Source organism: Bemisia tabaci, chromosome 3, assembly GCF_918797505.1.
Source record: "Bemisia tabaci chromosome 3, PGI_BMITA_v3".
In the NCBI taxonomy this organism is placed as follows: Eukaryota; Metazoa; Arthropoda; class Insecta; order Hemiptera; family Aleyrodidae; genus Bemisia; species Bemisia tabaci.
In genome coordinates, this window is record NC_092795.1 from 50,903,238 (window position 1) to 50,925,362 (window position 22,125).

The following is a 22,125-nucleotide window of genomic DNA, read 5'->3' on the forward strand; positions in this document are numbered from 1 at the left end:
TGGTCCATCATACTCTGGAAATTCCGAGTGCAAGGTATAGAACTCCTCGTCCTCGCTTCTGACCATAAAACTAGTCTCATGAGCAAAAGCTAGCACTGCAAGTAAACCGAAACACGTCCGTAAAAATTGACCAGGGCTTCTCTTCTTGAATTTCATAGACAAATCTTTATATATATCTGGAAATGGAACCATGTTAACATAAGAGGACAATAACATCTAAGTGTCAAATGAAAAAGATAGAAACAAATTAAACTAACTGGATGAACTAAAAAATTTCGAACCTTAACTTTTCAGTAGTTTCAAACAATATGTAGGTTACACTCATCCAAATGAAGAAGGTAAGAAGGGATTGAATACAACGTCACAAAAATTAAAGGATGTCAAAGATGATGGAGATAATTAAGTGATTTATTTCGTTTTAATATAAGAATTTTTAGTGAGCCTCGTCACAGGGTAGACTTTCCAAAAAAAAGTGAATGCTTTTTTTTGCTTTGGGACTTCGGAACACATGCAATTTGTTTGTGTCTTATGATCTGGTGCAGGTTGTGCGATATCCCAAGTAGTCTTGAATTGAACGGATGTAATCAAAGTTAGCCAAATTACATCAGACGTTACCATATTTCTCCTTACTTTTTATTATTTGTTTTATTGCAGAAAAGGCGAAGATTTGGTTTGAATTTTTATAATAATACCTATTCTTCATAATATCTGAGAAATTCACAAAGAGTTTCAAAGCGTTGTGATGTTCAACTGTCGTTAAAAAAAATATTAAAGGAAATTAGGCAACAGGAATTGAAGAAAAGCTGATTTTAATAGGCAACAATTAGAGAGGGACTATAAAATGGACATTTTTACTCACTACTAAGACTACTCATTGTCACGTTTGCATTGTATTAAATGTTATATATGAATATAAGATGTCACATCATCCCCCTCATTCAGGTGCCTTATTCTCCCACTCACCGTGAAGTAAATTGAAAATCAAGACAAATTAATTGTAATTTCAGTAACCTTAATGGCTGGAATGGCTGAGAGGGTCAAAAATTCAGTTGATCTAAACCTATGGTCCGTGCCGAGCGCAAACAGTTTTAAGCAAAAAATGTAATTTCCCAAAAACGCACACTGCTAAATCATAGATATTTAAGTCTCACTTGAAGGTAATTTACGTTGTATCATCCTTGAATGATTGGTCACCTTTGATTGATTTCACAGGACTATGTTTTATAGTGGCTGATGAACATAAAACCGATTCAATAGGGGGTCTACTAGAAGAGTTGAACCTTTCTGCTACGCACATAATAATTTAGACTTATGAATAGAACGAAACTCAGGGGGAAAATCAGTATTGCAGTGAAAGCAAAGTGTTGGGTCGGTGGGTTAACTTTCAAAACCGAGCCACCTCTATAGCAGATGAGCCTCAATCTACACGCAATTTGACTTATTTGCCTACTATCGAAAATTGAATCTCTGAACTATCAAATGAATCAATCATATCCCACGAAGTTTACATGAGAATTGTTTCGAATACTGAGCTGGCATTTAGTCACGGTACTCATAAGCGTTGCCGCATGGGACAATTTTTCTGGGAAGAGGGAGAGGCAAGGGCCCATTTACCTATCACAGGGGTTTATTAGATTTCCCAGAGACACACTTAGATTAGAGTCTCTGAAGCGCCTCTACAATTTTTCGAGAGCTGATTTTTATTTTACACATTTTTAAGGTGGATCCAAAATCTACGCAATCATTCTTTACTTGCAATGTTCATAATACATTTAAACCAATTTTTCTTATTCTTTTTTTATCAGAAATATGAATTAATACCAGTCACTTCGAGACGCAGCCTTAGACTTACAATAGGAATGAATGGAAGGAGTAAGTCGCATATATTACATAATTACAAAACTCCAAATCTCCAAACTTTTCAATCCCTTCATAAATGTACTTAGTGTCATCACTGAACGATGAATATATGAGTGTCATCTTCTCATTGTAATATTAGCTATTTGCGCATCTTTGTCCATAACTTCGTTTATACTTCTAATTAAAAAACGCATTCAAACTTCAAAAGTGAATTTTTATTAAAGAAATGACGTAAAATAATAAAGTAAAACATACATTTAAACCATAACATAAAATTTATACAAATTTTCAACATTAAGTTTCACGCATGGCAATTTCTCCTGAAAACCAATTAGCGTCTTCCGTATGTTTTTTATACAAAACTTCTGCTTGGATTCCACAAAACGCGCACAAACGCAAGTATGATTTTAGGATGAACCTTGTCTTGTTTGAGTACCTAAGGATTTCAGTAAAAACTTTACGTACTCAAACAACACAAGAAAAAACCTTAGGTATCCAAACAACACACGCTGTTTACCATCTGAAGTCATCGTTTTTCACGAAGAACAAGGTGAGAATTAAATCATCACAAGATCCTTTAACCTCCAACAAAATTTCAAATGGGGAAAAATAGTCATATTAAAAATTTTCAACTTATTTACACTTACGCAGGAGGATTGTTCCGTTTTCATTTATTGCCAAAACTTCTATTTGCAAACTGCTTCCAGTACATTTTAAAATGAAGTAGATCTATAATTTCAAACCTACACTCAAAGAATCATTTGAGGCGAGATGCACGCGAAACTCCCCTGTTTCTCTGATACGTGGCTCATGTAAGCTTATTAAATAATTTTCAAAGATGACAATAAACCAAGCATTAAAGACGCCGAAGTCTGTGCATTCATTCGACCGAAGATAATTTTTCTTTCTACAGGCTAACATTAGGATTGGAACTACATATAAAAGAAAATGTGAACTTTTATATGAAAGGTTGGATATAGAACTTTTTAGTATGGAACTGTTTAACTGTTTATGTGGATACAGTGTTTTGCAAGAAACTAACAAGAAAATATAGTGGCTAGTGACAGTTCCAGAGTTCATAGCACCAAGCATATAGGAAAAATAAAACTGCTCATCGCCCTATGAGAGTTTGAAAGCACAATAATAGATCCTTTAAAATGAAGAAGGGATGGAATATTTCGGAATATTATTCCCTCAAGAATGGTTGTACACCTTGACTAAGCGACTTTCGTCGCTAAATTGTCAGAATGGTAAAATTGCTGGGTTCACATTATTTTGAGGGAAAATCAAAGCAGGAACATAACAATACATTTGTATTAGTGTTATACAAAATAAACTCAAGTAAGCGTCAGTACCAGACTTCGGTGAGAGAGCATTCCGGGGAATAGGTCAATACTTTGTTGCAGATCTACAATCCTCTCAGTAAGGTGTAATCCTACTTCTTTTTTTTTGGAGTTATCAACTCGAATGTCCCTTCAGAGAAGTGTGTAACCAGGACTTTTTCCTAATTTTATTCAGATATAGTATTCGAGCCAGATTAATAGTGTTGTTTTTTCCTCTCGTCACTTACTGGTCATAGGTTATCCGCGTAGCATCGCGCAATATTGAAGGCGCACTGGTGCTAATTATGCTCACGGCAAAGCGCAAAGTTCACAGCATTGTTAACATAGACGCTACCATGTACAAGGGTTGTCAATGTGTCTTTTCACTAAAATTTTTCAAGGTCTCCTTGACCTTATTGGCGATTTTCTCCGTCCTCACGATACTGATCCTAGAGGCATCGCTCCTCTGGCGTAAGAGCGTATTTCGATCTCCGCATGAGCCCCAGAAAGCATAGATTAATGTGTAAAACAGGGCTCACGTGGAAATCCAGATACGAACTTACGTTAGAGGGGTGACGAAATGGGATGCATTCACGCAGAGAGATTTCATTCCTTTGAAAATCTGTTGTAAAAAGGTTCATTTTCCGTGAACACATCTGATAGTTCAATTCATTATGATCAGTAGTGACCACGTCACCAGTAGCGTGGCGTTATTTGCGATGTAGCGATTAGTATGCCATTCAAACTTATGGAAAAAGATCGATTATCACGGCGTTCGCAACGAGCAACATGATAGTCGATTCTTTACCATAGTTTCAAATGGGATAATATCGATAGTCGGTTATCACGTCCCATCACTTGTCACAACTCCATTCCAAAATATGGCTGACAGTCCCAGTCTAGAACATTACGGTTAACAGGATCGAACTAAACATACTCTGCAACTCTGTAACACTTTCATGGAAATGTGATGGGAAAATGCGTGTTATTCATTTTCACTAAACTATACGTACAGCCTGTTGACCGGAACTACGCAAAAGTTTGCCTTGGTGGTATAAAGTGTCGGGCTTGAAAGAAATTGATGGCCCACGGATCTCCTAGGTCGTGTTCCTTTGAAAACATTCTTGTGGAAAAGTGTCCTCGCGCCAGGTCATTGTGGCTATAAATCAATGACATTTGTCATGAAAGTTGAAAAGAAATTTAAATGTATGAAATTATCGTATGATGAATCCATGCGTGAGGCAATGCATCTTCGGTACATTGGAAAAGTATACGATTAGACATGCTAAATTGAGATTCTCAAAAAAATCCTACAACTTTTGGGGGGGGGGGGGGGGGGGGTACGAAGATCAATGTGTTTAATGGGTGGGCCTAATCCTTTTTTAGCAGCTTAGTCCCGCGAACAATCATCGATCCATGCTAAGCTGGTACATCATCACATAAAATGTACTGTGTAAAGCAGGGAGAACCATTGTTATTACACGAACTATTTTTGGGGAAAAATTGAGCCTGAAATGGTCTTGAAGTCAACTAATGGCCCTTTATCCCTTGTCAAAAATTCAATATCCAAAAAAGCATTATTAATTAGTGAAAATTAGGATTTAAAATTGGACGCATTGATGCTAAAAGGAACTATGTGCATAAAATTTGCGTGAAACATAGCTCCTTTTAGCATAAATACGTCCAATTTCCAATTTAACGGAAAACGATGCTACATTTCCCAAATAATGAGAATATACGAGAGTTATACTTACTTAGTTCCATTAATTAGCTTGACATCAGTAAATTCCAGTTTCTCCGGTTGCTTGTAAACGGTGAACACGTATCTGTGTGTCCCTGAATAACAGACAGGATATTTCAATATTCGCTAAGAAGATTGAACACTACAGAGGATGTAAGGCTAACAATGACCTACTGGAGCGACACACGTCATCGCTAATAATTATATCAAACAAAATTTAAGGAACTTTCAAGAAGTCTGTGCTTTAATTTCGTTCGTAAACTTTTGTCCAAAAATTTCAAATACTTTTCTCATTTAAAAAAAAAAATGAAACAGATGGTGTAGATTCAGAGCCGCAATAGCGGTATACGTCTTTTCGTTCTTAGACCGTCGATATAGTCAGCACATACCTACATATTTATTACCAGTTCACTCACCACTTTCCTCTTGGGGCTGGGGAGGAACGTATCTACATTTGAGCTCGCCCAGTTGTATCGTCCATCCAGGAATGTTGACGATCATCCAATGAAGCCATTCACGCTCATCAGGATACAGCCTAGATGGCTCGTCTAAATCTGTTAAATTACAAATTATTTCGCTTTTTAGCATGATGAATGATTTCGGACGTGTTAGAACTGGGAATCTTGTTCCACACTCCATAATATAAAATTAGAATTCATAAGAGTAACGCGTAACGCATGACACCTGAGGCACTAAAGCACTTAGGGGTCGTGAACCGTGAAACAGTCAGGAGGCGCAGCTCCTAGTTCTTGATTAAAGAGGATATTATAATTAAGAGCCAGGAGGAACCGTCATAAAACATCACGTGCAAGTTTCAAACTTTTTAATTAGTTGAGCCTCTCTGTTGGTAAATGTTTGGTAAGTACGATTTATTTTAAGTTAAATACTTCAAACAATATCAATGGGTGGGTATTGTGAGAATAAGCCCGCTTAAATTAAACAAAAAAATAGTCAGATTCATACTGTCGTTTTGTACAACGCACAATAGACCGAATCAATGAGAGAGGTCGGACATGATTTTTTTCACTAAAAACGCATATTTAGATGTTTATTTTGTCAAATTCCCAATTTTGAAGGGTGATTCTTATGAGAAATTTTACGAAAAATCCAGTGGGACCATTTTTAAGACCTCAAAATTTTGTAAAAACGAAGTTATGAGCTTTTAAAGTTTTCAAATTTTGTCCGACCTCTCCCATTGACTCGACCCACTGTGCGACGTTGTTGACTTTGTCGTTCTCTGTTACTACTATACTCCATAGTCAACGATTTAGGAGTTATTCACTACTCATTTTTGGTAAGTGCTGATTCTATACTGATTGTTAAATTTAAGGTGTTAATTATTATAGATAGCTATTAATGCAATTTCAATGTGTTCCCTTTAAAGTATTTTTACTTGATTATTTTCCAGAACTCAAAATGGTTTATCTGAAAGAAGGAGAGTCAAAGGTCCGTTCAGAGTTCAGATTGAAATGTCTCATCGGTTCTCATATAATAATAATAAACTGACAACATTGAAACTTTGCGTGGAGAAAATAACAACTTAATTTGGGGAACGGCTGCAAAAAACAGAAGATAAGTAAAAAAAAACGGAACGTTTCGAAATGTTACCATTTCATAATAAACCGGGTTTTCTCCAGTTGATGATGGAATCGTAACATTTCGAAACGTTCCAGTTTTTTTGTACTGATCCTCTGTTTTTCTTTTTTTTCTTTTTTTCTCTGTTTTCAGCCTTCTCCCAAGTTTCTATTTTATTAAATGTTTTGGCTGAGAAATGGTTTGTCTTTGTGGAGAGTTAAGTTTTACTCTAGTATACTTACCTACCATTATCAAAGTGAAAAATTCAGTTACGTCTCCCGGCCATTTTACAAGATCTGGCTGATGGTCCGTTAAGTTTTCCGGCGGGATTAAATTTCCTAATTTTGCGGTCCATCCGTCAGGGAACAGAACCTGAGAATAAGTACAATTTATCGAATGAATACATGGTTTGGAAAGATGAAATCAATCGACTAATAATGCACAGCTCAAATCTTTCATCATAATACATCACAACAGAAATTAGTGGGATTCGATCTGCAATGCTGATTCGTGTATACGATGCCACTAAGAAATTGGACTGAATTTTGCAATTTGGACCTATAAACTCTGGCTCATCTGACAAAACACGCATGTGTATAGGGAAACTAATGGCACATACGTTGTTTTTAAACCAGGCCGGAATTTATACTTCCGAATTGCAAAATGTAGTCCAATTGATATTGCTTGTTCGCTACTTATATCCTGAGATTTCCAAAAGAATAATACAAGAAACACGCACCTGGACTGTATGATTTGGAGTTGTGTCGACACAGTGTGGGATTATACCGTTATCAAAAAGGGTTTGCCGGAGCTCTTTGTATGTTATATCGTCTTCCTGTAGAAATGTAGGAGAGGCTGTTTGGTTCTCGATAGTTTTCTTCTGCTTTAGGTCTTTTATCTCAGGTTGTGCCTCATTCGTGAGGGCCCGGACAAAGGAGATCCAAAGTAAAACCATGCATGTATGCAAGGAGAGGTTGTGTAAATTATTTTCAACAACCATTGGACCGGATCTCGATTTGAAATCTGTAAAAAAGTTCCCCATGAAAATTTTATCTCTATTTTTTTTGGTACCAAATAGAGGTTTTCTCTGAGCCTTGAAACAAGTCTGTATTCAATATACATATCTGATGGCCAATACAATTTTTTCATTCATAAGAATTTTTGCTCGCGGTATCCCCATTTTGGGGAACAGTTACTCGATTATTTTAAAAAAATTTAGTTCCTTGCCCATCGGTATAGTAACATAAAATGAAACCTGGCAAAATTTCATTTGTTGAAAAAAAAGTCGTAGGTAATTATCTGGGCCGGATTAAGGGGGTGGCCACATGGGCCGCAGCCCATGGCGGCAAAATTAGGGGGCGGCAAATTTTGCAATTTTTTAAATGCAGGTACAAAAAAATCGGAATCAGAATAAAATTGCAAACAAGAAAAGGTGACAAAATCTCTCATTTCCTGAGAGTTCATTGATTTCTAATTTTGTCGTATTTCGGTGATACAAAAGACTGCGCACCTTTAATTAGTTGAGTTAAGAGAGAAACCAAACACGTAATTTGGCCTGGAGCGGCGCGGCGCAGAGAGAAATGATGACGAGGACTTGAGATGAAAAGGAGAAGCCCTCGGCGCGGCGGCGCTCGGCGGTCGGCATGTAACACATATTAGCGCCTACGAGACTGCATGAATACTTCACGCATTGCGTCAAACACAGCACGGTCAACAGCGGTCGGCGCGGCGTGAAACGCACAGTGCCTACAAGTCTACATGAACACTTCACGCATTGCGCCAAACACAGTGTGGTCAGCGCGGCGCGGCGCGGCGGTGGAAGTTAAAATTATTAAACCACATTTATGTTTGTTCTTTCTTAATTTTTTAGTTCACTTCTTACAAATGAAAGGCCTTGTCCTCACAGAGATAGGTTTACGGAACTGAACTTTCGCGCGAAGTTCCGTGAACTTTTGCTAGTAGTGTTGACAGAGCTTACGCAAAAAATGTGTCCAACACGAGTGAACGCGTCTCATGCACCCTTCTACCTCCGGAACTTTCACTTGATGGTTTTTATTGATGTTTCAAAATTAATGAGAAGAGGGCGGCAAAATACAGGCGGCCATGGGCGGTAAGTAGGTAAATCCGGCCATGGTAATTATATGTTCTTGATTATTTGTATTGTTAAGCCATAATTCAGTGCCTTACTACTCCCCATCACTAAGCCTTGCGGACAAAGCGGCTTCTATTTAAACAAATTATTTGCTGCCAGCAATTGAAGGTCTGCAAGCGTGTATGAGACCCTTATCTTACCTTTATTTGTATCCATGCTTCTATACGAAAGTTAAAGTAAGCCTCGATTAAAGGCGAAATTAAATTTCAACTACCACATCGTACCTACATTAAAAACTTGTAATCATATATTTACGTATCACATTTTTAACACAATACACTTCTCACATTGTTCCCTTACGTTGATATTGAGATATATATTACCTATCCGCACTTTAAACTGTAAGCTGCACACCCCGTTTGAGCAAAATCGTTTTAGAAGAGAGTTCGGGAAAATATTGGCAAAATCTCTAAGACTATTTGTGCTATGGGCCAAACCCTTACACCGGGGTAAAAAAAAATGTGCTTTGCGTTGATTATCGTGGCATTTAATCAGATTTCACTCGATTGAAAGAAACAAAAAGTTTACATAATTCATGTGGGCGACCTTCGAAGGTCACGGACCTGACTAGCTTTGGTGATTACGAAGTTGTTGAAAAAAAGGATTCTTCCAATGATTTGGGGAATAATTTTGGCTGAGGGAATGATAAAAAAAAGCTGGCGGTTGAATTTGTTCATATTTTTTATTCGGTAAACCCTGACAAAACTCGAGTGAAGCAATGGAACTGACATTATTAAGTATGGCTATTGTGTTCAAATTTAGAATAAAATACATAAAAATTACATAAAATTTCGGAATAATTACTAGTTGGTTTACTTATACAAACAAAGTGTCTTCGTTTCTTTTTTTCTTTTCCTTGTGACTTATTGTAGTTTAACAGAACAAATCTACAAAGAGTCCATGTTCTATATTTTTTTTCCGATATAAAAATGTTTTTCCTCCAGCGCTTCACGAAGCTTACACGCCATTTGGACGTTCGAACACTACCATATCTCCAGAACTAAGCACAAATTTTCTGGGAGCATCTATACATTTATTTAAGACAATTTTCTCGAAAGCCAGAACGGACTTTAAAAATTAGGCCAGTATTGTGAGAGCCAAAGTGATTTAGGCTGGTGTCCAGCCACTACTGCAATAAGACGCATGAGTCGCGGTTACTTAAGAAAAGAGGGTTTTCTAGTGAAGTTTTATGCTGCCTTCATTTCATATCATCTACCGTCCTTCCAGTCTTGATTAGCAAGCACAATAGAGACTGACATTTGCAGCAAGTGGTCATACCTGCATCGATTTGCTTACCAATAGGTATACATTAATATTAATAATCAAAATATCATGGATCGGCAAGTCGTTGACCCTTGAATACGAAGGTGTTGATCTGATAAAATGACACACTGAAAAATCTTCCCCTCGTGTCAAAAGAGGCCATTCACCTCTAATTCAGTAAATTTTTAATTCAACACATGCAACAAATACATTCTGCGCTGTAATTACACTTTAGCAGGACGTCTAGTGCAACTAAGCTATCCAGTCCGGACTCATGGGTGATTTCACGATAACGGGAATATTAGGGTCGCCGGTTTAGTTTTATTTTGAAAGATGTACAACAATTAATTGAAGAAAAATACAACTGTGGTTGGGAAGCTTTTAAAGTTGTGACCCTGCATTGATTTGTGCAAAAAAATATGAGAAATTATCGGTACAAAGACTTACAGACCGTAAAATCTACTGTCGGTTACGTACGAGAAACGGCAGGGAATTTTTTCTCTGTCGGTTACGCATCTCATATCAAGGTCTACAAGTCCTGTAGTGTAGCAAAATTTCTCCTTATTTTTCCATGAATCTCATGCACGTGTGCAAATAAGACGATTCCCAATGGCAATTACGTTCTTTTTCGATTGATGTTTCATTGCCTTGAATCTACTGGAAAATGAAAGTGACAACACTACTGTTCCCGTTATCGTGAAATCACACTCATAGAAATCTGCATTTTAACCGCGCATTGTCTTTTCAAGCTTGAAGTCTATTTTTTTTTTCGCACTCCTCTGGGAAAGTACTCTCCCCATTCATTCCTATCTGGGTGGATACACGCAAAAAAGTTCAGAGGTGCATTCATTCCTATCTGAGTGGATACACGCAAAAAAGTTCAGAGGTGCATATAGAATATCGTCAAATCTCTACCATATCGTCCATACCACCAAATAATAGGATACAGGATACACGGACCGTAACTGCGATAACTGCACCACTGCATATGTTTTTATCCATTCGGTTACAAAAATTCATAAGGGTACTTACTCACTGAAAGTTCAATTTCAGTTTAAGAGGGTAAGAGATAGTTAAATAGTCATACTCTTCAGCAATGGAATGATGCAGTCACAGAACTCGGCCCATCATATTTGTCCTCTGACCCTTAACCCAGTCTCAAACCGGGGAAGAACTAACTTCATGAAGTTCCATTATAATGCCAAAATTGTGCTAAGAGGAAAGTGGCTGCAACTGGCTGTCCAAGATTGTACCTCCTGGCAAACCTTCTCGTTGCAAATTTACATCTCCGGGAGTCGTTCCGCCTGCGGTAAAAAATACGTCACTATCCTGAACAATTAATATTTTTCAAAATCAAATTTTCCACGGCTATATATTTACATATTTTCTTCAACAATGAAATCCATCGCAAAAAAGCGGGATGTATTTTTCATCATTAGATTTTGAACATACTGTTGATATTTTATGAGCAATCGGATATGAATTTCTATGGTATGGGTATGTGATCGGTAAATCAAGCTGGCAAGTTATTTTTATTTTGTACCGCAGGTACACTTTCTCGTTTCTATAAAACCTAGCGTATACGGTAAAAAACTTTTTTCCTCGAAAACATAATTATAATTTACTTAAATAGGTTTTCTCCTTGTTCAATATTACGCTGCTAAGACTCTAAATATAACGACACATTAAACTATTTTAAAGTTCCTCTGCATTATACATTTCGGTGGCAATTTTTTTCAAAATATTGAATAAGCTCCATTCTAACATAAAATTCAAATAAACTAGTTAAATCCTCGCCCACGTCGAAGAGCATACATATAACAAAGACAAAGGTATACACAGGCAGCTCAAAACGGAAATAGTAAACGCTAAACAAGAGCAAACAAATTGTGCTAGATGGAAACTTACAGTGTGTTTAATTTGGGTTCGTAATGATATTCAATCTTTTTTGGTTGTCTAAACAAGAAGAAGACGTATCTATGTACACCTGAAAACAAAAAATATTTAAGAAAAATTATTTTTTTTTTAAAAAAAAACTCGAAAATAAGCACATGTTCACCATCAGGAGTTTTTTTTTTTTTTTTTTTTTTTTTTTTTTTTTTTTTTTTAAATCGGAAAGCAATTCTATGAGCTTGCATGGTTGTAGGACTTTGGTTGTGAATGCAGAGTTTACCTACACTTATAAAGAAAAATCGGAATGATATCGGAAAGTTCGAATCCGCTTTAATATCGTATATCCTTTGCCTCACTAAAGTTCTGCCGATCATACTCCGTATTTTTAACACTTTGCAAACTGAGCATCATTAAACAAAGTATTTCTTTTTAATTCCCAGTGTTAATAATTTATCGAAGTTGTACATCCTTTTCTCTCCTCTACTGTATTATCTACCGGCAAAATAATAATTAGGTTTAAAATCAATCAATGATGATTGATGGTCATCATATGAAATGATAAATATGTGCCAACTTATTTCTAAGAAGTCTCTTAGTTTTTTATTCTTTTTTCTATTTACATGTAAAACTTATCTGAAGGGATACGTGTATATTACCTGTCCCTTCTTCTGGATTTGGGCCAATATATTGAGCAATTGTGTTATTTCGTCTTCTTTCTGGTGGCCCTTCAATGTTACCAATCATCCAATGTAAATACTCCGCCTGAGAATTGTCTTTATCCGTAGGGTAATCCAAATCTAGTAAGTAAGAAGATCTAACTCAGTATGTTTATGTGTAAGTTGCGTGAGGGTGGTCCGGATCCAATAGTCCCTGCCTTTTCAGTCGGTCGCTCGCGACTGACGGGGGCAGTATTTGCCGTAACTTTAGAGGTTTAAAAAAAAGAGAAAGAAATTTTCCTGAATATTCTAATGAGCAGTTGATAAAGTTACATGCGGTGCACCGGATGATAAAATATAGGAATTTGAATACCCTGGTTTGCATTTTGAGTAAAAGGTATGTTTTTGTGGCAGTAATAGTGGGGCCGATAAGCATAACAATCGTGCACTTCTGGAAGAAAGCATGAAAATTTCAGGGATTCATCTCTACCCTATAGACATTCGATTCAGACATAGACCCCAAAAATCTGAGCCCCCTGGGGGGGCAGGGGGGCCCCCAAATTTTGAATTTTGAATAACTACTGAACGGCTAATGTTAGCGTAATTTTTTTTAAACAGGACAATAGGAAATTTTATCAGGAACAAAAATGGTTCTTATGAATTTTTCTGTGGGATCGATATTTAAGGCGTGAAACGGGAAAAACCATCGGGGGACGGGGAGCCGGCCGTTCTGAGGCAGATCCGCGCGCTGCGCTGTTTGCCCGGGACGCGCGCGGCGGCGCAGTACGGTGTTACCGACGAAACAGCCGCTTGTCTTGGTTTAATCTCAACGATGCGCAGTTTTAAAAATAATAATGAATTTACCGTACTGCCTAAATACTTTTCCTCAGTAATATAAGCTCTATTTGTTATTATTAGTAATACATAAAAACAAGCAAAAGCGAAATACTGCAATGTGAGAGGGCCGAGTCAATAGGAGGGATCGGTCATCGCGCATCACGCGTCTTGTTTTCTCTGAATGCAGAGCTTTTCCGACCTCATTACAGAGTAAATTACCCTTTCCTCACGTAAGTTTTGTACAGGATTACATTTTTTAAGATATTAGAGCGAAATAACAAGTTTTAATACGATTTTGACCCACTTTTTCATGACTATTGGAAATGGCGGATCCTTCGTAACTTATTTTTAGCTTATTTTCCATGTTACTTCCGGCGAATGAGACAATGAGCTGCTTACATAACCATGAATTTTGCAAAACTTGGTAGAGACATTAATTGAGGAGTGAGGAGGGAGGGGAGGGGGGCTCCACAGTCCCTCTGCCACTATAAGGTTACCAGATTTCCTTCAAAATGAAGGAAATATCGTTTTTCGTTCATGTTCATTGGTTTCTCGCAATTGCATAGGTACTGATTCATACAGAACATTCCGACAATGTTCTTTTCTCCTCTTTTTCCCTCCAGCCAGTCAATAGAAGTTTTCATTTTCATGAACTCCCCATTTTTTCAGTTATTCAACCAATATGCATATTTCAAAAAAAATAGAACAATACATTAAATAAATGATAAAAAAGAAGATATCTGAATACTATCGCCTCTTTTTATCGAGTCATCCTTGAAGATATTATTGGTACTTACCACGACACATAGAAAGTGGAATGAGCAGTAAAAAAAATCCATGTACATTATCTTACATTTTGTTGTATGGAATTTAGAGTTGAGTTGGTAACATTTGTATTGAAAAAAATATTAATATAGGAGGAAATTTATTTATCATGCAGGTTCTGATTCTTTAAAGAACCTCTGAGAAGGACCAGGCCTCAGGAAGAAATTCATTGCATTTCTTCTTTTTCAACCCGCAAATCTCGTATCGATTTTTGATTTGTATGGAACTCATGGAAGAGTACTCATGGATAGGTAAGTATGTCGGAGACAATTTTCAAGAAACGGGACTTGCAAAATATGCAATGCACAAAACGCACACCTTAAACTTTATCGTACATTATAACCCTGATCGAATTAGCTTTAGAGATTATCAAAAGGTTAATTTATCGTCAAAATATCAAAAAATCAGTCAAAATCAGTGATCAGTTGCAAAATTACCGAGATTGCGGAATATCGTACCTATGATGCGCTGACATACAAGCAGGATAGGTTCCCAGTACTTAGGCGCGACTTCCTATCACTCAAATGGACCGTTTTGACAGATTAGCGGATACGGCGGCTAGTTATTACTTAATTATATTCTTTGTACTGTACAAGAAGCAGTCGAACAAAGGTTTTTTGGGGGTGATTTATCCCTATCAAGCTTTCTCAAGATTCTTTTGCCGTTTTTTTGGAGCAATTTTTGAAGGTGGTTTTGGTCCTCTTAAAAAAATGCCTATACGTAGCAACGATGTACCAAAATGTTCCTGAAAGAGAGGAGAATAAGCATGTTTTTATGTATGCTCATTGTTTACAAAATTAGGCTCCCTGTCTTCAGTAAGCATATTTAGATACCATCCTGATGTCGCAGCACCGAGAGAAAGAGAAAGAAAAACACTTTAAAATCATTTTTCAGGTCATCGTGGTAGGTACACAAATAAGATTTGTGACTTTTAGCCCCCCCCCCCCTTCCCGAGACAACTGTGCGTCAGATTTTATTCCGTTCAACTGATGTCTGATGCAGTTATCTCGGATGCTGTAATAAAACTTGACAAACCCATACAACAAAACAATTCGGAACTCCAGCACTTAACCCCTTCTCTTTCTGTTGCCGTGCGCTCGCTTGTATACATATATTACCTGCATAAGTTAAGCCCTATTTTAAGGCTTTATAGGTAGTACGATATATTCACAATACTTTTAAAACTGCGCATTGTTGAGATTAAACCAAGACAAGCGGCTGTTTCGTCGGTAACACCGTACTGCGCCGCCGCGCGCGTCCCGGGCAAACAGCGCAGCGCGCGGATCTGCCTCAGAACGGCCGGCTCCCCGTCCCCCGATGGTTTTTCCCGTTTCACGCCTTAAATATCGATCCCACAGAAAAATTCATAAGAACCATTTTTGTTCCTGATAAAATTTCCTATTGTCCTGTTTAAAAAAAATTACGCTAACATTAGCCGTTCAGTAGTTATTCAAAATTCAAAATTTGGGGGCCCCCCTGCCCCCCCAGGGGGCTCAGATTTTTGGGGTCTATGTCTGAATCGAATGTCTATAGGGTAGAGATGAATCCCTGAAATTTTCATGCTTTCTTCCAGAAGTGCACGATTCTTATGATATTTTCCACTTATCGGCCCCACTATAAGTGGTAAATTGAAGATGTCTTCAATTGAATGGTTATGCAATGCGGGCCACAGAGGAGTCGAAATAATTGTATCATGCATACCTAACGCCCTATGCTCACGTGCACAAGTTTTACCCATAGGTCTCGGTTCAAACCAGGCTCGGACTGATCATAAGGCCAATCTGCCATTGATAGATACGCCCCCTTTGCGCGCCGAAAACGCGCCCCTCTTACAGATAGCAAAATAAGAAGGAGAAAAAAATTACGACCGAGAACATGTGAGAACAATTTCTTAAATGAACGGAAGAAGAGAGAGCTAGTAGTAAAGAAAGGTGATTTAACGCATGATTGTGGTGAACAGAGGCCCAAGAACTACTTTCTGAAGCGTAAAAAATTTTCTGTGAAAATTTCACCTTCTTCTTGACATACAGGCGCTTTATCATCCCCCTCCTTCATTTGCTATGTGTAACTCCCTTAGAAGCGATGGTCAGTTCGATTTTTAGACATACGCATCCTTCATAGACCTCTTAAGAGACTTTTTAACATATTTCCTCCTTTTCAAATGACTATTGATTTGGACATAGCATAGCTCGGGCAAAGTTAACCTTAATTTATCTCGAAATTTAAAAATAAGAGACATCTAAAATGTAAACGCGATACAACTATTCGAGCAAGATGGATGTCCACATTGCATATGAAAAATGTAAGACGCGATGCCGTGAGTCGTGAACTCGCAATGTTCTGCTCTAGTTTGAAGCAACATTACAAATAAGACAAACGCAATCAAACACAATATGAAAATAAAGCGAGGGAAAGGATGCGCGTTAACGACGGCGTAGAGATACAACTATTCGTACTTGATGGACGTCCGTGCTGCATCTGAAAAATTGAAGGCGCGATGACGCGAACCGTGAGCTCTCAATGCCCTGCTTTATGCTGTCAGTGAAGCGTCGCTCTGATTCGGGAGAAAAGTTTAAAAAAGGCCTGAAGACATCTCTCCTACCTTCGGCTGTACTACTCACGTAGTGCTTGAAGCATCCTTACGAATAAGACAAACGGAAACAAACACAATATGGAAAAAGAGGGAGGGAAAGGATACGTGTTTACAACGGCGCAGAGATACAACTATTCGTACTTTATGGACGCCCGTGCTGCTTCTGAAAAGTTGAAGGCGCGATGACGCGAAGCGTGAGCTCTCAATGCTGAGCTTCACGTTCAATTTTGCAATTTTCACTCCGAGCGATCAATAAACTTTGAACCTGAAAATAGCGTAAACTTGTGCTGATTTGCCGAAATTTTCTGAACCTCTCTCCACGTAGGGAATGCCCTACCAGGAACAGTGGCGTAACGGGCGCCCCCGCAGACCCTGCTATGCAGGGGGGCCCAAGCGCCTAGGGGGCCCTCCGGGCCTTCGGCCGCTGGAATTTTTTTTAAGGAAGAATTTGAGTTCAGTTTAATTTTATAAGTTTGTCATACTGAAACCGAGGTAGGTTCCGCTGATTTCCATTGTTAGCTCAGGGTTTTTCATACTTCTTTTGGACTGTTCCTAACTTTTTTTAGCTGAAGGGCCCCTGCCTTCCAATGCCCACTCAGTGATTACTAAAATTTTTCTCTTTTTTGTCACTTTTCGTAGGTATTTTGGGCTTTGGGTGACCCATGAATCTAAAGGGTCCAAAAGGCCCCTGGGGGCCCTTCGATTCTTGGGCCTGCATGGGCCCTTTTGTAGATCCTTGGGCCTGCATGGGCCCTTTTGTAGATCCTTGGGCCTGCATGGGCCCTTTTGTAGATCCTTGGGGCTGGGCTGGGCCCCCGCCACCCTTTAGATCCTTGATCCTCTAGGGGCCCCATTTAATCGGGTGCGGTATCCGGGTCAGTGAGGGGAGAGGCATTCCAAGTCCAAGTCCGTGATTTGAAATTTCTCGGGCCATAAAACGGGAAGGGGTGAGGGAAGTAGAGGGGAGGGAGGGGAAATGATTTTGGAATTTTATCGACATGGGGGGGGGGCCTAGAAAAAATTTTGCAGGGGGGCCCAGCGGAAGTCCGTTACGCCACTGACCAGGAAATATCACATTACGCCCCTTTAATCAGCCAAGGGTCTACGCCCTTAGATGCGAGCCAGTCTGACTCTGGTTCAAACCAACTCTAATCGAGCACGAATAAGCTAATACTCTAAGAGTAATTATGTGTGTGACTTTTTTCTTAAATTAAAATTTTTCTTCGCGATTATAATGAACACAACTACACGGGGAAAATAATAATTAATTAAATTTTATTCCTACCCAGTTATGGCGCTAGGAAAAATGGTATAATTTAAAATTTTCTGGTGGATGTGAACTTTAAATTTTAGTCACTTACTTACTACACTGCAAACACTTTGACCAAATTTGTGGTTGATCAAGTATAATTTTGGGTAGGAATATGGCTAAATCCATGATCCATTTTTGTCATGGGAACGGAGTTCCCCATGATATTACAATCGTTCCGTTGCTTTCGCTATGGGATTCCCTATACCTCTGCGACCTTGAGCGTTTCGCCCAGTCTCCGATTTTTGGTTGATTTTCCGATGTATCAAAAACCGTTGTATTTTTTAGCCAATCATGTCTCTACGTCAAGTTGTGTTGATTTCTAAAATTCGCTTTCAGCGAGTTTTTTTCCACCTTCAGATGTCGTGTCTGACTGGTAAATCTGCGCAGAACCACGAAGTTCCGTTTTTAGGCAAATTCTTTTTTTGGGAGGTTTTCATTGGCTATTTTTCGCCATCAGTTTTCTGTTCGTTGGTGCAAAAGATCGCCTACTTCGTTGCTCTTGAGAAGCCGCCATTATCCCACCTCAAATTTTAAACATAGAAATAAAGAAATTATAACTATTGTGCAAGGTGGAAAACTGCTCTGGAGGACCCGTTACGGATATATGAGCCAAAATCAGAACTCGATTGATTGATTTATTCCATGAATACAGAAATATTGCCTCAGCTTACTGCCGCGATGGCAAATGCCTGCTGATATGAACCTTGAGACACATGATAGCATAGGCAAACAATGTCTCACAGAGAAAGGCGCTTAGCTCGTTTCTCCAGAAGCTACGAAGACGCGAATCGCCGAATCGCTCAAGGACAACTCTTGTGATAAGTCCCGCCCATCGTCCGAGTCTTTTAAATGCTATTTTTTCCTCTTGAGGTCGTTGATCTGTGATTGCCTAGTTGACTAAGGCGCCTCATATTTTGTTAAGGTGCGGGCAATAGGTGATCGGGAGTTCGATACCCGACGATGGGATTTAATTTTTAATGGTTGTATTGAATGTTTTAGACCAATCATCAAAAAATAATTAATACTAGATGATAAATGTACGAACATTTTCTCGTGAGTTAATATGTTAAACAAAAATACTGGAATATACCTTCTTCATTTAATCAGCCACATGTTCCCCCAAATTAATGACGTTATTTTCTTTTTTCAATAAAGTTAATTTGCATTCAACGTTCGTAAGTTAAGCAAAAAGTACCTATTGATACAAATAGAAAGACATGAAAATAGTATGTCTAACATTTCAGTTGTTTTTTTTTTTTTTATTTATTTTTTGTTTTTTTGTTTTTTCAATACAACAAATTGACTGGGACTAGAATCATTGTATCTCTGAAGACAAAAGCTAAGTTTTTTTATACAGAAATACTAATATATTCATCCTTTATATAATCAGGGAGATGTTGACCCAAATATTGATGTATATTTTCTCTGTTCGCCCAAATTAATGATGGTATTTTCTTTTTTCAATAAAATTAATTTACATTCCACGTTCTTAAAGCAATATTTTCTCCAAAATTCAGCAAAAAATAACAATTTATACCTACGCAAAAAGTAAATAAATAAATAAATAAATAAATAAATAAAGCAATGACATGAAAGTAGTATAGGTAGTACACATCTAACATTTCAGTTACATCTATTTGAATGAAAAAAATGGCAACTTAGGAAGCACATAGGTCACTTATGATGCGTATTTGGGCATATGCGTAGAGTAAAAATATCATACTTTACGCCGAAAAAACGAAACTGAAAGTTAAATGCGTTAACTTCCGAAAACCATACAGAATCCAACGAAAATAAATAATTGGTAAATATAACAGCTTTCTTGTATGCAAAGAAAAAAAATTAAAAATGTTAAAAAAGAGATGTCGACACAAAATTACATAGCCCCTTCAATCCTGAAGATACTACAAACGAACTGTACCGTAACATTTTCATATCCCAGAAGCAAAAGTTCCCATGACGAATATTGCTATCGCTAGCGATTGCAAAAACCAACTTGTTACGGTATTCTGTTTATTTTCGTTCTCATTTTTACTGCACGTTTGAAATAAACTATTCTGTGGATACAATAAATACTTGCAGAATTTTTTCTACAGTGGTGCAACAATTAAAGATGAATTAAAACAACAACATTAAAGACAGGTGCGACACTTGATCCATATCTTGAATTGAGAAATTTACCTGTCATGATGAGAGCATAGTAACTACGCACGTACTGCTTCGGCCATGCAACGCGAGTAGGCGGACTACGCAAATCTCGAGCAAACAAATAGCGCCCAGTGCCTACTTCGATTCTATCCAAATATTCTATCTGGAAATAAAAATATCAAGAAAGATGAAGTGAATTTATACACTGGAAAAAAAGACACATTGGATCTAGAGTCCAGACTCTTGAAAACATTGACAGGAAAAAATACTCTTGATTCAATCGGATTTTTGCTTGAATCAAAACGAAATCCGCTTAAATTAAGAGGCTTGGTTCTTGATCTAAGCCAGATTCTGATTGAATCAAGAGTACTTTTTCTTGTCGATGTTTTTAAGAGCTCTGGACTCTAGATCCAATGTGTTTTTTTTTTTTTTTTTTTTCAGTGTAATCAGAGATTCAGATATGAATCAGTCAAATCAAGCTCAAGACTATTTATACATTTGCTGAGAGAGGTTTTTGAACTCTAAATATGCGACTGTACATTTTCTTATTGAACGAGTTCATATCCTTTTTGAAAGTACTACTTACATATTTCTATCACTGATAACACTGGGAAAAAAACAAATTGATTATAAACGATTATTATTCCTGTTGATGATAAATCAATTGCATATATACTTTCACTAAATTTTCATCACTATTGCTGCGTATTATATTTAAATCTATAAAAGAGTGTGCAAAAAATGGATGCTTGTAACAAGTTGAAAAACGCCGACTCCGTGAGTTAAACCAATCGCGCCTAACACAGTGCGGTTGACACGAGACGCATATATTAGCGCCTACAAGACTGCAGGAATACTTCACGCTTTGCAAGTTTATACCGGTGCGCGCTTTTCTTAGCGGGATCGAGGCAAGGTATCGTAGAGATTTTGCACCCCTCAATGGTACCTTAATCTACTGAGTCATTGATGTCGGAGTTCGTCCGTCTCTTTCTGATTGACTATCGTTATAACGAGAACCTCTCTATAGTGAAGAAATCGGCCGGTCACTTGAGTTCATGTTTCAGAGAGACTGCTGTAAAAGGGAAAACTTAATTTTTTTATAAGAGATACCGAACCTTGTCATGAACCTAAGTAAATTTTTACAACTAAGTAACAATACTGAAAGTCGGACAATCCGGCAAGTTCTTGTGGATTACACACTCCTCTTATTAAGAAACACCAAGATGAATACCTCTAAAATTTGCTCAGGGATCTTCACCAGTGGAAAAGGAATCAAATTATAGATGCCCCATAATCTTCGCACGAATTCAGGAGGTTTCGGCGCCCCGCGGAACTCTGGCTGTAAAGTCGTCCACTTTTCATCATCGTCACCTCTAACCATGAAACTTGTCACTTGAACGAGAATTAGTACTAAAATTGCTCCGGAACAAGCATGAAACAGTTGAATAGAGCTCCTCTCGATCACTGTCATGATAAACTTGATAAACAGCTACAGGAGTACATTATCATGTAGAAACACGTTGCCACTTTTACGAAAAAAATCGACCATCATGTCGATCAAATTATAAAATCCGGGTCAATGACACAGAAATAAGTGAGGAAAAATGGTAAAATATCAAACTTACTACTATGATAAGTGGGAAGCCCTGCGTGAGTGAGCCCAAAATTATGACATCGCAGTTAGGTGTACGAGTATTTACACCGATCTGATTGCTCCTCAAAGTAAGAGTCAAAAATATTTAACTGCTTTTACTTATGAGTATAAAAGAACATTTTTGTATAAAAAGAAGTAGAGACTCTAATTTTTCTATACATAACTTTCTCTGATTCTCTGGAGAATATTGTATCAAAGTCTCAAGTGATGATTCGCATGTTAATGATGTTATGTTTATTTTGAATTGAGTAGTTTTTCAGCAACGGTGCGGGCAAATTTTAACATTGCTTCTCT

The 22,125-nt window shown here is 37.8% G+C and overlaps 2 protein-coding genes across 3 annotated transcripts; both read right to left on the minus strand.

Moving 5' to 3' along the window:
* Positions 1–5: 5 nt before the first annotated feature.
* On the minus strand, positions 6–1,909 carry LOC109036208 (OV-16 antigen; the record flags this gene model as incomplete). The annotated part of the gene is given in 2 exon segments (XM_072298511.1): positions 6–176; positions 1,195–1,909. Coding segments are annotated over 2 exon segments (274 nt in total), but the record flags the coding sequence as incomplete, so codon positions are not given.
* Positions 1,910–2,053: 144 nt separating this feature from the next.
* On the minus strand, positions 2,054–21,674 carry LOC109036195 (protein D3). 2 transcript variants are annotated; one of them, XM_019050179.2, is made up of 7 exons: positions 21,409–21,674; positions 20,211–20,340; positions 7,238–7,521; positions 6,741–6,870; positions 5,340–5,477; positions 4,937–5,018; positions 2,054–4,341 (listed from the first exon to the last, which is right to left on the minus strand). In XM_019050179.2, exons 1-7 carry the CDS (start codon positions 21,646–21,648, stop codon positions 4,212–4,214), a joined length of 1,134 nt encoding a protein of 377 aa, XP_018905724.2. In that variant the 5' UTR covers positions 21,649–21,674; the 3' UTR covers positions 2,054–4,211. The 2 variants fall into 2 exon arrangements, with proteins under 2 accessions (XP_018905724.2, XP_072154608.1); XM_072298507.1 differs by lacking the exons at positions 20,211–20,340; positions 21,409–21,674 and adding an exon at positions 8,791–9,124.
* Between the last annotated feature and the right edge of the window lie 451 nt (positions 21,675–22,125).

Excerpts from the sequence above, each read along its gene's own strand:
- LOC109036195 (XM_019050179.2), bottom strand. The coding sequence starts at position 21,648 with ATGACAGTGATCGAGAGGAGCTCTATTCAACTGTTTCATGCTTGTTCC. Across the intron at positions 20,341-21,408 it reads TCCCTGAGCAAATTTTAGAG|ATAGAATATTTGGATAGAAT; the intron begins GTATTCATCTTG and ends TTTTATTTCCAG. Across the intron at positions 4,342-4,936 it reads AAGCTAATTAATGGAACTAA|CCACAATGACCTGGCGCGAG; the intron begins GTAAGTATAACT and ends ATTGATTTATAG.